Source organism: Lotus japonicus, chromosome 1, assembly GCF_012489685.1.
Source record: "Lotus japonicus ecotype B-129 chromosome 1, LjGifu_v1.2".
In the NCBI taxonomy this organism is placed as follows: domain Eukaryota; kingdom Viridiplantae; phylum Streptophyta; class Magnoliopsida; order Fabales; family Fabaceae; genus Lotus; species Lotus japonicus.
The window spans coordinates 114,142,028-114,158,604 of NC_080041.1; the positions used below are offsets into that span (position 1 = coordinate 114,142,028).

At 38.0% G+C, this 16,577-nt stretch overlaps 1 protein-coding gene across 1 annotated transcript; it reads right to left on the minus strand.

The window, feature by feature from the left end:
• Positions 1–3,512: 3,512 nt before the first annotated feature.
• Positions 3,513–11,412, minus strand: LOC130720051 (pentatricopeptide repeat-containing protein At1g02060, chloroplastic-like). The gene is made up of 4 exons (XM_057570638.1): positions 11,075–11,412; positions 8,868–10,993; positions 4,910–5,101; positions 3,513–4,667 (listed from the first exon to the last, which is right to left on the minus strand). Exons 1-4 carry the CDS (start codon positions 11,140–11,142, stop codon positions 3,700–3,702), a joined length of 3,354 nt encoding a protein of 1,117 aa, XP_057426621.1. The 5' UTR covers positions 11,143–11,412; the 3' UTR covers positions 3,513–3,699.
• Positions 11,413–16,577: the final 5,165 nt, after the last annotated feature.

The following is a 16,577-nucleotide window of genomic DNA, read 5'->3' on the forward strand; positions in this document are numbered from 1 at the left end:
GCAAGTAAGAATTCTGAGGGTTCAATGGCGTTGGGGAGCATATTATAGTAGCTTGAAGAACCGACCTCAGGAGCAGGGGCTTGTTCAATTTGAGCTGCTTCAGAGGTAGTGGCAGTGCCAGGACAGGATTTTTCCCCTTGATGAGGCGGGGAAGGCATGGGGCCCGCATCATGTGTTGAGGGCGGGCTAGGAGGCGCATCTTGTGTTGAGGGCGGGCTAGGAGGCGCATCTTGGCGAGGAGGAGACTTTGGGGTTTCATTTTCTTTTTCCTTATCTCCAATAGGAGTGTCGGAAGATGCAGCAGCGGTCGCACCGGCGGAGGCAGGAGAGGAAGCCGGTACGACGGTTGGCTCGGTAGCTGCGGCGGCAGAGGCTTCAGCGACATTTTTGCCTTCAGGCGCAGCAGCAGTGGTGGGCTGAGCGCCAGGGTTGGATGTGCCGGCGTTGGAGGAGGCTTTGGTCAATCTTCTCCTCTTGGGAGCTTTGGTGCTCTCGGCTTGGTTCTCAGCACCGCCCCGTTTTTTCGCATCGCCCTCAGTGTTGAATTTTGGGGAAAAGCGAGCCATTCTCCTCTCGCGGGCCTTCAGGAGCTCGGCGTTTGTGAAATTCATATCTTCTGTAACAAATAAAAAAAAACACGATCAGTAATAACATAGGAGTCGAGAAGGGAAATGTCAATAATAAAAGTGAGCTATGGGCAACCTAAGTATTTGGGAGTTCTTGAGAGGTCAGCGCCCTCAAGGACTGTTGTGCAGTCAAGGATGGGAAGTGGGGCAAGGAGGTTAAGAAAGGCTTTATCGTTGGCGGACAAGGAATCCTCTGAAGGATCGGTGATCCCGTTGGGCTTCTCTGTCCAGTAAAGAGGAAAGAGGGCGGTCCCGTCTCTGAGGGTGAATGCTTCTGGGTAGGCGGGATGAACCGCCACACGGAAGTACTTTCGTGCGAAAGAGGACTTCGCGTTACTTTTGTGGGGATGCAAACACTTCCGGCCGGCTCGGGCCTTCAAGGAAATCCATCCTTTGTTTTTGATGGACTTGGGGTCGACGTCGTAAAGGTAGAAGAAACTGGTGGGGGATGGGGCGATGCCGACAGCGGCGCTTAGGATTTCAAAACATCGAATGAAGGCCCAGGCGTTAGGGTGGAGTTGACAGGGAGCCGCGTTGATGTCGCGGAGGACGGTTTGGACAAAGGGCGAGAAAGGAAGCCTGATTCCAAGCTCGCTAAACATGTATTCGTAAGCAAAGAAAAAATGGGATCTCTTTACGTCGCCGTCTGGCTTGTGAAGCCAGGGGCGATCCCCGGGACTGCAAACCCAGATCCTGAGTTTGGCGTTAAACTCATCGTCATTGGACAAGCCACCCAGGGAGTTCACGAATTGCACAATGGGATCGCTATCTTGGAAGATGGAAGGTTGATCTATAGCCTCGTGTTTGGGGGCTACTTGGACTGGAAGGGGCAGAGTGGCGTAGGTTTGTAGTCGGTGAGCTGGGATCTCCGGAACCTCTAAACGGAGGCCGCCGGCAGCGGTGGAGTCAGGGTCGCTTTCGGAGGAGGAAGAAGAGTGATTAGGGGAGGTAGGGTTCGAAGCCATTTTTAGAAGGCAGTGAAGTGAAAGAAAAGAAAAGATCAGTATGTGTGCGATGTAAAGATAAGGACAGTGGGACTCACCGGAGTAGGATGTGAAGAGTGGGTAGCGGAAAGGGTGATAAGCGACGGCTCCGTAGCGGAAGTGGGCAGAAGGAGTTTGGTAAGCGATTAGGGAAGTGAAGAGGGGTCTTGGAAAGGGATGACAGTGGGGAAGAAGGGTTTTTATAGGAGAAGGGGAGAAGCTGGAGGGGTGACGCGTGTTGGACGCGTGTGGAAGGTTGGAAGTCATGGTGGTTTTGGGGAGGTGGGTCGCGTGCAAAGGGGAGTTACTGCGCACGATGGGACGGTTATGAAAGGTGAAGTGACGGTTCCGGAGAAAGAGGGAAATTGATGTAACCAACACATCACGTGGGGCAGCCACGTGAGGCAGATAGAAATTTGAAAGGGTTTTAAAATAAGGGAAGGCGCGAAAAGCCTCGCCACTATAAGGATCAAACGCCATCGCCTGACGATTGACACCAACAACGATAACGCCATCGCCTGACGATTGACACCAACAACGATAACGCCATCGCCTGACGATTGACACCAACAACGAAGTTCGGTCACTCATCGGGGTCACCGCCAGTCAATGATTGAATGATCGGCACATGACCCATGCCTGCCACCTTTCCCGCCGGCGAGAGATCATACACCTGCTCCAACTTGTCACCAATACAAAGTAGTCGTTCTCGCCGCTTGCGGACTTGTGGACTTGCCAGCTTGGTTTGCTCGTCAAGTCAGTGGACTGGGTAACTGAAAATGCTAGTTTCCTTTTGCTCACGCCATGTTGGCGGTATAGTTAACTTCTCTTTTCTCAAGCCATGTTGGCAGTGTAGATTCCGGTGTGCAAACAGCATTTAAAAGACACCCTTAGCTCTCGTACCTCGAGCTCGGTGTCTTGTGGACTAGTGGACTGGGCGAGCCCCTAGAGGGGCAACGCCCAGCATGTATCCCGCCCTGAGGCGGGGCCCTGGCCTTCAGTTGGGCCTTGACCTCGGAGGCCCAATTGGCCCAATAGGTAGTACCCAGGCTCTATAAATAGGAGGTAGTTATCAATTGGAGGGGACTTTTGGCTCATTTGATGAAATAACACTCGAAATTCAGCACTCTCTCTGATTCTCACTCTCTCTTGGCACAATCCCTCTACCTCTAGGTACTATGCCTCTCTTCAATGTCCATTCCTAGAACATGGAGATACACAGGACATTGATTCTTTGGAGAGAAATAAAGTCTTCTTAGAAACCTCATTTCTTTCTAAGAGAGAAAGTGAGGAAGAAACCCCTTAGCCACCGCTACATAACACTGCGAAAAAAAAAGGAGTCCTGATTTTTCATTTAGGTGCACATTCGTAAGTACATCTCTACCTTATTATGCACCACACGTAGTCAAAATTGCGAGAACAACTTAGGAAAAAAAGTGTGTTGTTCATTGAAGTTTACCTAGAAGACTTCCCATGGAGTTATCAAAATTCAAAAGTTGGTAAGTTCCTAAATTCATGATCAAAGTTTTAAAATTATAATTGTTATTGTATCACAATCTTTTTTTTTTTGAAGGTATTGTATCACAATCTTTGAAATGTGAACAAATACACTTGATGTGATCCCAATTGCAGTTGTACTTATAATGTAGTTGAGAGCCTTAATATTCAATAGTTGATATAAATTGCAGCTTAAAACCTTCATCAAAATGTTAACTTTTCAAGTAGATAGAATTTCCTTTCTCCATATCTCATAGTAGTCGAGAGAGTTTCATGAATTATATTTTTAAAAGATAAATTGCATATATTTAAACGGAAACAAACGCCGAAAGACCCTTTTCAATCCAAACAAAGTTGGCAAAAGAAGCGTCATCCTAGCAAGATAATCTGCCACACAATTGCCCCTTCATGAATTTTTTTGATATTACTTAAAATAGGATAACAAATTGCCCATCTTTGATAATCATAAAGTAACTTGCTACAACATCACACTTTATTGTTATGAAAGATTTAAAACAGCAGACAAACTAAGAACACCACCATCATCATCACACAATGTGAAGCAGCTAAATTCAGATGCAGCAACAACAAGATCACAGGCTGCGCAGGAGAATGCCTTCAAAGGTAATCCCAGGTCCAAAAGCCAGTCCCAAACCCCATTCTTCACCACCATCTTCCTTCAGAAACTCCCTCATATACTCCATCACATAAAATATAGTATTACTGCTAACATTCCCATAGTTGATGAGCGCCTTCCTGCTGCACTCAAGCTTCTCCTCACTCAACTTCAGCTTCGTCTCGAGCCGGTTCAGAATCGCGGGACCGCCCGGATGAACAGCCCAGAACAAGTCATTGAAATCCTCCACATTGGACTTCGCCATTAACTTCCTGCAGAAGCCTTCAATGTTATCCTCAATTTTCTGAGGTAAGTCCCTCCCAAGCTTGAAGTTGATACCCTCCTCGGAGAGTCTCCCGTCAATCACTTCCTGCGTTCCCGGCAAGAATTTCTGGATGGCGTAGTTGAGTTCCAGGAAGGGAGATTCCTCGCCGGAAACTGGGTTTGCTCCGATGATGGCAGCGGCGGCGCCATCACCGAAAAGAGCGGCGCCGACAAGGTCGTAGGGTCTGGCCTTGTTCGGGGGACGGAAACCGAGGATGGTGGTTTCCGAGGTGGTGAGGAGGACGCGGCTGCCGGGGTTGTTCTCTGCGATGTCTTTGGCGACTCTTAGGCCGGTAACGCCGCCGTAGCAGCCAAGGAAGTAGAGCATGACGCGGCTGACGTCGCTCCGGAGGCCGAGCTCGTTGGCGAGGTAGAGGTCGCCGCCAGGGAGGCGGATTTCGCTGGAGGAGACGTAGACAATGTGGGTGATGAGGTCGGTGGATCTTCCCCATTCGTTGATGCAGGCGAGGCTGGCTTTAGCGGCCATTTCTACTACTGCCGGGTTTGCTATTTCGAGCTTTTGCCTTATGGTTGGTGTTCCTTCTGTGGCTAGCTCAGGGTAATTGTCAAGTATCTCCTTTGACATCACTGTGTATCTTGTCTTCACAGTGGTGTTTTTGCCTGGAAAATGGGAAATCATGGAAGAAAGTGTTGCAGCTCAGATTGTTACATTTTTTTTTATGAATGATTTTGCAGTGCATATATTTCATAGCAGGTAGTTTCTTATGTGAGTGGCAAGTGCAAATTATTCTCTTCAAGGAGATGGAAATCAACAAACCAGAATGTTTGATCCACCATGTGTTGTTAACATTTTAGGTTGAATTTTCTTGGTAAATTAGGAAGTAAAAACTAAGTGTACTTACAAAGGCGCTCCAATTTCTCCTTAACATAAGAATCTTCACACTTTGTGTCACGGATGTAACCCTCAACCAAGCATTCTTGAGGTATGACTTGGGCGGGGAAGGCCTTTCCTATTGCAAGAATTGTTGCCTTTCCTGGTGTAGGAGCACGCTTGGCACGGGCGGCGCGCTGCATGGAGCTACCATTGGAATCACCTTGAGCCATTTTTTGAAGTTTAACTAAGCAAACACTGTAAGGACTATGGATACTCAGTTGCTTGCTTGGTGATAGAATTGGAAAGTTGATGGGTTATAAATATGGGAGCTTGGCATGTAATTGAAGTGAAGTTGGTGTTAAGCAAGTCTAGCATGTTGTGAGAAATTATTACAGTATTAGAGATAGGTGACATTTTTGTTTTCATGGTTTCTATGTGGTGAAGGTTTTACAGATCAACAATCTTTCAGCTTTCTTAGTTTAGCACCGAATTCATTTCTACCTTGCAATGCTTTTCAGCCTGTAACATATTTTGACCAAATAAGTCAAATAACATATTTTGACTTATTTTGACCAAGCAGGTGGGGAGGGAAAACTTACATGACATATTCTTGGTACATTTGGTATTTAATATATGAATTATCCAGTAATAGCATCAATACTTACTAACTAGTAGTTCTGATTCCATACATAGATGTCATCCTGAGTCCTGACACTATAAACATTACCTTCATAATTTCATTCACACTGATAAATAATTATGAAGTTACTCAAATTATATTTTTCCCTTTTAGGGTTGAGTTGATTCGAAATAAAATATAATCTCAACCAATCAAATTAACTTAATTGGTTTGATTTTATTCAATTATTAAAAAAATTCAGAAATCTGAACCAAACCCATCTAATTAAAATTCAGTTGGGTTTTTTTTCAGGGTATCCATTGCCGACAATAATGACTAATTCTCTTGCCACACGTGTTCGCATTAAGCCGTAAATAGCTGGCCAAAGTATGCGCTTCATTTTCATAGGTGAGGATCAAACTCCCGACCTCATAGTTAAGGAACAAAGTGAACTAACAACTACACAACAATTTGTAGTTCAATCAATTGGGTTTGGTTTGGGTCCTCATGCCAGTACATAAAAAAGATATCATTTTTTAAAATTGTGTCCCTATGGCTATATATTCACATTACTTTGTATAAAATTTAAAATCTGATGTCACTACAAGTGACAAGTAAAAATAATTTATTTTTCTTTACTAACTTTATACAATAGTTAAATTTTTTTTTTTGTGCTTGCAGGTACCTCCTTCGAAGGTACTGTAATTATAGCTTGATGTAACTCATTAATGCTTTGTTAATATGGCACAAATTAGACACTTGATAACCAATATAAAAAAAATTGAAATGATTTAAAAAAATGTATAAACAAAGAATTGTATACAAAAAGTATAAAAGGTATGATATAAAGGTTGAATGGAAAAAAAAAAAATCGGGTGATCGATAAGATTAAACCGGGTGATCGATAAGATTAAATCGGGTTAGAACTTTACAATTAATTTTGGTTTGGATTGAATGTGAAGTGAACCAATTAACCAAATAAATCCGAATTAATTACATGGACTTGGTTTTGATCATTATGTAAATCGTGTCCATCAAAACAGATGAACACCCTACTTTTATCTATGAAACAAAACCCAACCAGGGTGCACTTCAGACCCTGAATGAAAAGATCATAATAGGAAAAGTGGAGTTTCATATTGTTTTGCCAGATCGTTAGGACACTGTCACCCAAGTCAGTACAAAAAAATAGTGTTGGTTCTATGTATTGCTAAGAACTCTGATTTTGCCTTTGCTAGTCTCACTTGTTCAAGATCTTAAAGACTGCTCTCAACGCTTAATAAAACACACTGTAAGTAATTCAACTTTAGGAACAAAGAAGGTCATTGTATTTTCTAGTTCAAAAAAATGTAAGCCCTTTTATAGATATATAGAAAGGATGGAAACTTGATGCATTTGAGTACTCTCACAGTCATAATCATATGAGCAACACCAAAACATACTAGACCACAACAATCAACATGAAAGGGTCTATCGAGATAAATGAACTATGTTTCTGATTCTGAATCTTTGCCAATTATGCTGCAATCACCATAAATCAATGTAACATTTTTCTTGATCAAGATGTAAAAAACAATAATTTCTGACATTTATTTTTCAACTGTCAACAAATACAACATGCAATTTAGAACTTTTTAAGAATATCAAATTAGCTAGCATTATTGCCAAAACAGCTTCAAACAGCATACATGTTTCAATCAAAACTCCACAGAATGCATAGGAAACAATTACCAAAATTTCCAAACAATAAGATGAATTTAGGACATTTACTGCTTCATTTAGGCTGAGCCATTAGAGGACTGGCACATACAACATTGTAGAAGACAGAATCATTAACCAATCAATAGTTCATATGACTGCAGGAGCAAAATGTTTATTTGCTTTGCACTTGCTACTTTTACAATAATTGCAACCCCCTCCCCCCCCCCCCACATATCGGAAGCAAAGTGTTTCTTTTGCAACTAAGGTCTCTTATAATCATGAGAAAAGCCAAAACTTCATCACAACAATCATAATTATCAGGGTCATTAAAAAAAAAGATACTCTTTCTCTGACAGGTTTATTAAAATTTCTTATGAGCTTGGTGCACTAGAAATGTTGGACAGGCTGCTTCTGCTGCTGTGGCATATTTCAATCCAGTCTTATTTGTGTCATATAAATGCAATACGCATTTCCATGACAGGATGTTAGATTACAAATCTGATTTTTCATGTATCTATTGAACAGCACATGGAGAAGACAAGAAGCTGAAAGTCTTCTATCTCCAGAAACGGAAACTATGATTAATTATATGTACCAGACACAGAGTATTAACAAAGCTTGTCAACTTTGCATCAGAAACTAAGGTATCTAATTGGGTTAAAAGTGAAGTTATTTCCAACCATCTATATTAAACTTATGCAAAAGATGGCCTCTATTATCACGCTAGATCCTAGAAACCACTGGCTCTTAAGGAGTAAAAGCATATTCTAACTATTCAAACATTTGACCTAGAATTAACATGTTTGGCATATAGTAGATATAGCAATTAGTTGCTAGAAAGTTGATAAAATTGAAACCTGTAATCGATGAAATATGAGCACAATTCAAACAATTATTAATTAGCATAACAGGCCACCTTCCTATATTCCTTGCCTGTTTAGAATAATTTTAACCACAGAAGAAAAAAATTCAAAATGAAAAGAAAGATGAAACATATTTATGCAATGAAACGAAATTTTAATATTAGCAACAAGCAAGAGTATAAAAAGATAAGACTTGTATACACAGGAAAAATATACAAATGTTATATAGGAAATGGTCCAAATTTATTACCAATATTAGCCTTTGATGATAGCCTAAGGAAGCTGTAGATTTAGCGAATAACCCAAATTCAGTCGCCCATTTTGACAAAGCTTGTCTACTCTTGAACAAGAGCTTCCCCAATCAGCATTTACTCAGACCCTGTTTTCAGCAGATAATAGACCCCGGCCTACTTTCATGCCATTCTAACTTCCTTATCTGTTGAATGTATCCAATGATTTTAGTATACACATGAAGTTACACATTACTTAAAGGGAAAACCTAGTGCTATAAAGCTCCAGCTATGTGCGAGGTCTAGGAAGGGGCCGGATCCACTTTGTGGATATAATGTAGGCAGCCTTACCTTGCATTTTTTGCAAGAGGCTGGTGCAACGGCTCGAACCTGTGACCGCAAAGTCACATGGCAGAAACCTTACCATTGCGCTGAAAATCGGCCTCTAAATTAACACAGTTACTTGTTGAAATAAAAATCAACTACTATCTGTATAAACTTATTATTTTAACTGTCAATAATCAAAATGGAGAAGATGACAACAGCAGACTCAGAAAGCAGTGAACATGACTCACGCTTTATTAGGCCTCGATTTTTTAGAGCTATAGCTTAGCACAGATCTGTCCAAGTTCTCTAGTCCTGGTATTCTCTTTGATATAAATGCAGCTTCCTCTACTTTTCCCCTTGCCTCTAGGGCAGTAACCAAATCATTTAGGCATGTCAATTCCTGATGTAAACCTTTCTCCACCAATTCATAGCATAAACCAAAAGCTTCTAAAACCCTGTTAATTTCACAAAGGCCCAGAATAACTGCATTACACAAGTCAATATCAACATTGTGATGATTTTTCAAACTAAAAAGCAACAGTTTGCGGGCTTCCGGTAGCTTTCCTCTCTTGCAAAGAAATTGAACCACTTCTTCTATCTTGACACAGAATCCTTTCTTATAAAGCAACTCGACAATCTCAAATGCTTTATCTCGATGTCCATGGCCAAAAAGTAGCTCTATACTCTTAGTTGACAGGTTTATATTTTGTCTAATATTTCTGTCCAGCATCATGACAGTAACCCGGGCAGACTCGTGAGGAAAACCCTTTTCCAAAAGTCTCGCCAGTATAGAATGCCAGGTAGATGTTTTTGGTAGATAGGAGCTCTTTAGCATTTTCTCAAGTGTCTCCATTGCAAGAAGAGGCTTATCCTTCTGAAGAAAACCATCAATCAAACAATCATATATCTCAACATCAGGAAGAAAATCTCTTCTTAGCATCCATATCAAAAGCTCATATCCATTTTCATATGCACCTTCTCTACAGTGCCCCATAATCACTGTCATGTAGGATAGCGGATCTTGTGTGCCTCTTTTCATTATCTGTCTGAGTACCCTCTCGGCTTTCCTAGTTTTCCCATGTTCACACAAATACTGAAAAATAGGTTTGTATGAGGCAGCAAGCGGCTGAGAGCCAAACTTACACAACACGATTTCCTTCTCAAACAACTCATCAAAAAGCTTCTCTGCCTTATCATAGTCCCCTCTCTGACATAAATTCCGTATTAGAATACTGTATGAGGCTGAATCAGCTGTGACCTGAAAATTTTTCATGTTTTCAAACACCTTCAATGCTTCGTCCAGGTTTCCTGCACTACAATGTGAATGAATCAGTGTATTGAAGGTACAAGTATCTGGACTAAATCCTCCATCACCTTTCATTTGTTCCAAAATTTCTTTTATCTTGTCCAACTTGCGCGCCTCACAAAGCCCTTTTATTAGAGTATTATAGGTAACAATATTTGGCTTGAGGCCCCCACGAGTCATCTCTTCAAGAATAACCAAGGCCACATCTAATTCCTGTTTCATACAATACCCTCGAATCAAAGTTGTATAAGTAACAATGTTGGGAGTCAAATCCTCACATTTCTTGCTCATACCATTCACTAAATTATGTGCAGTTCTGACATTCCCCGCCCTACACAAACCATCAACAAGTGTATTATACGTAATGACATCCGGTTCGCAATTAAAGCTCATCATTTCTTTGAAGAAATGAAACCCTTCATCCACCATGGAATTCTTGCAAAACCCTCTGATCAAAATATTATATGTACATGTGTCTGGAGAAACACCGTACGTGCTGAGCATTTCGTCATACACCTGCTTCGCCAAATTTGTCCTACCCCTTCTAAGCAATATAGACAAAATACTATTGAATGTAACCACAGATGGTGAAACACCAATGGTTTTCATTGTCTGAAAAAGCTTCATAGACTCATTGAAAAGCCCAGCTTCACCATAACTCCGAATTAAGCTATTGAAAAACCTGTCCTCAAGCTTAACTTCCCCATTGGACCTTTTCTCAATGGAAAACAAGAAATTCCTAGCCACATTGAGATTCCTCTCACGACCCAGAATTTGTAACATGATGAAGTAGGACTGAGCATTGTGAGAGAAACCCATCTCCTGTGCCCACTTGAAAAACTGCAAGGCCTTTGTTGGGACCTTGATATGGCGAAGAGTTTGAAGCACAGTGGTTTTGGAGAGAGAAGTGGTGAATGAAGAGAGCAACCCATTTGACCAAGGTTTGAAATTTATGAGATTTACCATGGTTTTAGCTGTTTTGCTTGTGTTTCTTGATCTGGGTTTTTCATTTTGGATGAGTTCTTCAACCCCATCATTGGTTTCTGTGTGGTGAGAACAAAAGCACCTGAATTTTCAAAACTGTTGTGAGAAAACACAGCAAAATGGAAAAGAAGAGGAATGAGAAGATGAAGAGAAGTGCAGATACCTAGAAATGAAGACGGGAATGGAAATTTGATTTGCAGACAGCGGTGATCGGAAGCTCCCAGAAAGCATGTTGAGGCAGTGACCTCACTCCCAAAAACCATTCTTTTATGTGACAATTGTGAATACAAGAACTGCTTGGGATTTGAGTTTGCACATGTACGAGGCTTGCTACCCCATAGACATTTAAAGTTCTGTATTCAATACCAGACATAAAATTATGTATAGAGGCATTTTCAAATTCATTTGATATGAAACTTTAAGTTTCGTATCGAATACGAGATTTTTAAAAAAATGATAGGGTGCCAAGCCTCATACCTAGGGTAGCAAACTCAAATCCCGAACTGCTTTCAGGGGCTGATGGTTTGGTGTAACTTCGAATTTGGATCATCTCAATCCAAATCAGTCTCAACCTCACTAAATTTATGATATGAACCGTTGATTTCAAATCTAACGGTCTACAAAATTTTAACACTTAAATAATTGGCTCGGATGACGAGGTCGAGCTTAAACCATAATTTTTGTTGAAAGGTTAGATTTAAAATCGATGCTTCAGATTTTGGATGGAGAGATATTGATGAAGTTGGATTGCGAGATCCAAATTCCTTAACAAGGGAATGTTTCAAGCAACAATTAAGAAAATGAGAAACAAGAGCAATGCTTACTTTGGTCCCTAAAAATTAGGGTGTTGATCACATCCATCATCCTATAATAAAAATAAGCAAGAAAGCTCATGATTCGTGTTGTTGTCAATCATGTTGATCACTCCACAAACTTTTCGTGACTTAACAATCCTATTTGTCAAGTTAAGTGTCAAGAAGACTTTTTATTGCCCAATCTTTCAAATTAAAGTTTTGGATACAATGAACAATATATTAAACGCTAGCCTAATCTAGCAATGAATAAATGAATTCAACATAACCATTCTACTAAGATTGCTCATAGATGACAACTTGTAGAGTTTATCAAATACTCGTTTTTTCCTAAATTTTTTCAAACTTTTCCTTTTCTTCTCCACCTACCTGTTGCACATTTATCATAAAACACATCAGCTTTGCAAAGGTAACATAATATTAAGAGTCACAATCATACAGATAATATAGGACAAATCATGAAAAGTATACGTGTATCAGCCACCAAGACTTGTCGCGTGGCCTACATGCTGGATTCCATTAATAGTGCTCAAGAACTCAGAAGTGACCCTCTCAAAGGTCAAGTTCTTGAGTTTAACAAATTTATTGCACCACACATTATCAAACATAAATGTGTATCAAGCTTCTCATCATTGCAGTAGCGGGTATTGATAATATCCCACTTCACCGAGTTCTTGTTGCAAAATTCTTGACCAGTGTCTTCATTGAAAATTATGCCATGGTGATTGGGAAGGTCAGTGTCTTCATTGAAAATTATGCCATGGTGATTGGGAAGGTCGGTGGATTCTTCTTGCCCCTAGTTTGTGTAGGTACTGATTGGAAAGTACAAAAATGGTGTTGTTTAGGAGCCATTTATTATTTTAGAAAAGATAACCAGCAAAAACAATTCAACAAGGGGAAAACCAACAACACAAGAAGCAAGAAAAAAAATGTGCAAGTGTAGAGATAAGTAAGGGGAACGAATATGGAATGGTTTATGGGGGCATTAGTGCATGCAAAGTCAAAAAATTATAGTTTTAAACTTTCTCACAATGTGATTTAGGGGTGTTTGATGTGCACAAGATAATAACAGGATATGATATATAATTAAAAAATTTATCAAATTTTTCTTTGAATTAAAATACATTTAAAAATTGATTCTTTAAATTATCATTTTAAAAAGTGATTATTCTATTAATTTAATTTTTTACATTTTCGTAAATGTGCATATATATGTTTTAAAATAACTATCATAAATAAATTTTATTGATTAGCTTATTTTTTTAAGGGAGCCAATTTTAATTAAAATTATGTAGTCAATCAATTGTTTTTAACTTAGTTGTGACAAGTGATAAAAAAATAAAATAGAGGTTAACTCAATTATATAAATATTAATTTATACAAAGTACTTTATGCTTAAATTATTATATAAGTAGAGAAATGATTTTAATAATTGATGGTAATAGAAAATTAGTCTATTACTATTAATAAATTAATGTTTATTAGTGAGTAGTCTATTTTACTAATGAATAATTGTTTATTTATTTTACTTTAATTAAAAATAATATTTTCTATTTATTAATTAATATCATTATATATTGAAATTAATTAATTTGGGGTTCCAATACTGAAAGAGAATATATAATTGTTATCATATCATGTTAGGATAAGTTCTATCGTAACTCTCCCTCAAGATAACTTTTACAATGTTATCTTATCCTGCTAATACAACAAACATCAGGTAACAACAGGATATGATTATCATGTCCACCAAACAGACCCTTATAGACTCAAAATTACTAAAAGGCCCTACTTGGGATTTATGGGGTTGCAATAATGCCCTCACTCTAATATTTCACCCAGACCCACTCACTTTATGTTATTTTTCAATGACAATCTCTCCTACTTAGAAAACAACACATAACTTTCTTTCTTCCATAGCATGACATCTCACTTTTTCTTTTATCCAGAACGTGACACATGTATTGTGTAAGTGTCAATTCTTGACACCTCACATTACAACCTCTCATGAGATTCACACTTCCTTCCGTAACAATAAAAAAAAACTTTTTTTTTCTTCCCCTCCATTTAAATCATCACTCACACACACACACACCTCCCACTTCGACTTTGCAAAATCACTTTCTCTCTCTACAAACTTTCTCTTCCTTCTCTTATCTAACTTCATCATCTTCTTCTTCCTTGATCCACCATAGCTTTCACCTTTACCACAACAAAGCCACCACATTTCTTCATCCTTTATAACATGCAATCACATATTTGAACTCGCCTCATCATTCTCTTTACATTCATCTCACTCAATTCACCAAAAGCTTTCATCTTGGGGGGTTCTTTAAACTTGTCGATTTCACCTTATGTCATCTGTTGCATCACTTTTCTTCTTTGGTTTATGAAAGATCTGAATTGGATCTACCAAGATCTAAGGATCCCAACAAAATTTAAGTTACGGGTAAAGTCTTCACCTTTTCATTTGCTTTCATCTTCTTTCTCGATCCACCATAGCTTTCACCTTTACCACCACAAAGCCACCACATTTCTTCATCCTTTATAACATGCAATCATATTTTGAACTCGCCTCCTCATTCTCTTTACATTCATCTCACTCAATTCGCTAAAAGCTTTCATCTTGGGGGTTCTTTGAACTTGTCGAATCCACCTTATGTCATCAACTGCATCACTTTTCTTCTTTAGTTTATGAAAGATCTGAATTGGATTTCTCAAGATCTAAGGACCCCAACAAAATTCAAGTTACGGGTAAAGTCTTCACCTTTTTGTTTTCTTTCATCTTCTTCCTCAATCCACCAAAGCTACCACCTTTATCACCACAAAGACACCACATTTCTTCATCTTTTATAACATGCAAACACATATTTAAACTCGTCTCATCACTCTCTTGACATTCATCTCAATAATTTCTCCAAAAGCTTTCATCTTGGGGGTTCTTTTAACTCTCCGAATCCACCTTGTCATCCAGCACATTACTTTTCTTCTTTGGTTTATGAAACATCTGAATTGGATCTCTAAAGATCTATGGATTCCGACAAAAATCAAGTTACATGTACAGTCTTCACCTTTTCATTTGCTTTCATCTTCTTCCTAAATCCACCATACCTACCACCTTCACCACCACAAAGACACCACATTTCTTTATCCTTTATAACATGAAATCCCATATTTAAACTTCTCTCCTCATTCTCTTTACATAAACCTCACTTATTTCTCCAAAAGCTTTCATCTTGGGGTCCTTTGAACTTTCCGGATCCACCTTATGTCAACCACCGCATCATTTTTCTTCACCGCATCACTTTTCTTCTTTGGTTTATGAAAGATCTGAATTGGATCTCTCAAGATTTATGGATCCCGACAAAAATCAAGTTACAGGTAAAGTCTAAACCTTTTCATTTGCTTCACCTTTGATTTAATGCTTTCTTAGTTTTTTCTCTTGATTTGGCTTGTCCATTGATGTCAGAAGTCCAGAGGTGTGAAGGTGGTGCCAATCTTTGGGGAGCTATAGTCTCAATTTACTTTTGGTTATGGTTCTTGATGAAAGGACTCAGGTTCGTTTCCCTCTTAACTAAGAAATAGGGGCTAAAAGTTAGGGGTTCTTGATCTAAATAATTACTTTGAAGTTTCTGATATTCTGTTAATTATAACTTGTAGTTGAATTTGACTCGTGCATGCGTTTTAGAATACCCTTTTGAAATCTTTCTATGCTCGATGTTTTTCCTTTAATTTTTTGAACTTTTTCTATGTGATCATGCCCTTGTTATGATTTGACAATAGGTCCTTTTATAGTTAACACACTAATATTCTTGAAATTCCGGTTTTAATTTGAAGTTCTAAAGATAAGAATTCAGATATGATGAATTTGAGTAAATAAATCAAGAAATAGTAAGTGGGTATTGAAAAATTGGCTCGGAAATAAAAAGTATAAGCATTTTATTGTGAGCAAAAGAAGTTTTATTTTTCTGATGTATCTGAACAGTAAAATATCTATAGTAACATTATTTTCAAAATAATCATTTTTGAACAAAAAGTAGGATTTAATTATGTATATATTCATAAAAGTGAACATTAAATCATTTACTTAAAGCATTCAATTAATAAAATTATTTTTGTTAATCAACTAATTCATTAGTAATTCCTATGAAAAGATTGATCTAAATTTTCTTTGAACAAAATTAATCTATTTTGTTAAAACCATGGTAGAGAATTGAATATTAGTATGAAATTAAAAATATTTTTTACCAATTATAGCTTTAATAATTAAATAGTTTAATGTGAGAGAAAAGTTAATTAATATTATAGATAAATGGTAATGATATGAAATAAAATAGAACATTTTACTGAATAAATAGCATGAATTATATGTTTACCTTATTTACCACAACTTAAAAGGACAAAGCCGAGGAAACGCGTGTAGTAAAATTCATTTATGTTAAATACTTATTAATTAGTAAATAAGTTGAAAAACTTAAAATTTTTAAATTATTATAATGTTATTTTTATATCTTCAAATGCCTTAAATATTACAATTTTAAATATTAAACTTAGTTAGGATACTAATTATATTTAATATTAATTATAATTAGTAATTTTAATTATTTCTATAATCATGTGATGACTTTTTAAAACTACTTAATGACATATGAATGAATATTAATTAGTTTATGTTTAATAGACTATAGCATTGTTTAAGTATTTGATCAAAAATTTCTTCAAAATATTAGTAATATTTATCGTTGAAGTGATATGAATATTTAACATTTACCACCAAGTGCGTAAATAAACTAGCGCAAGGTTGAGGATATTAATAGAAATTAAAAAAAAATCCATGACACATTTAAATATATT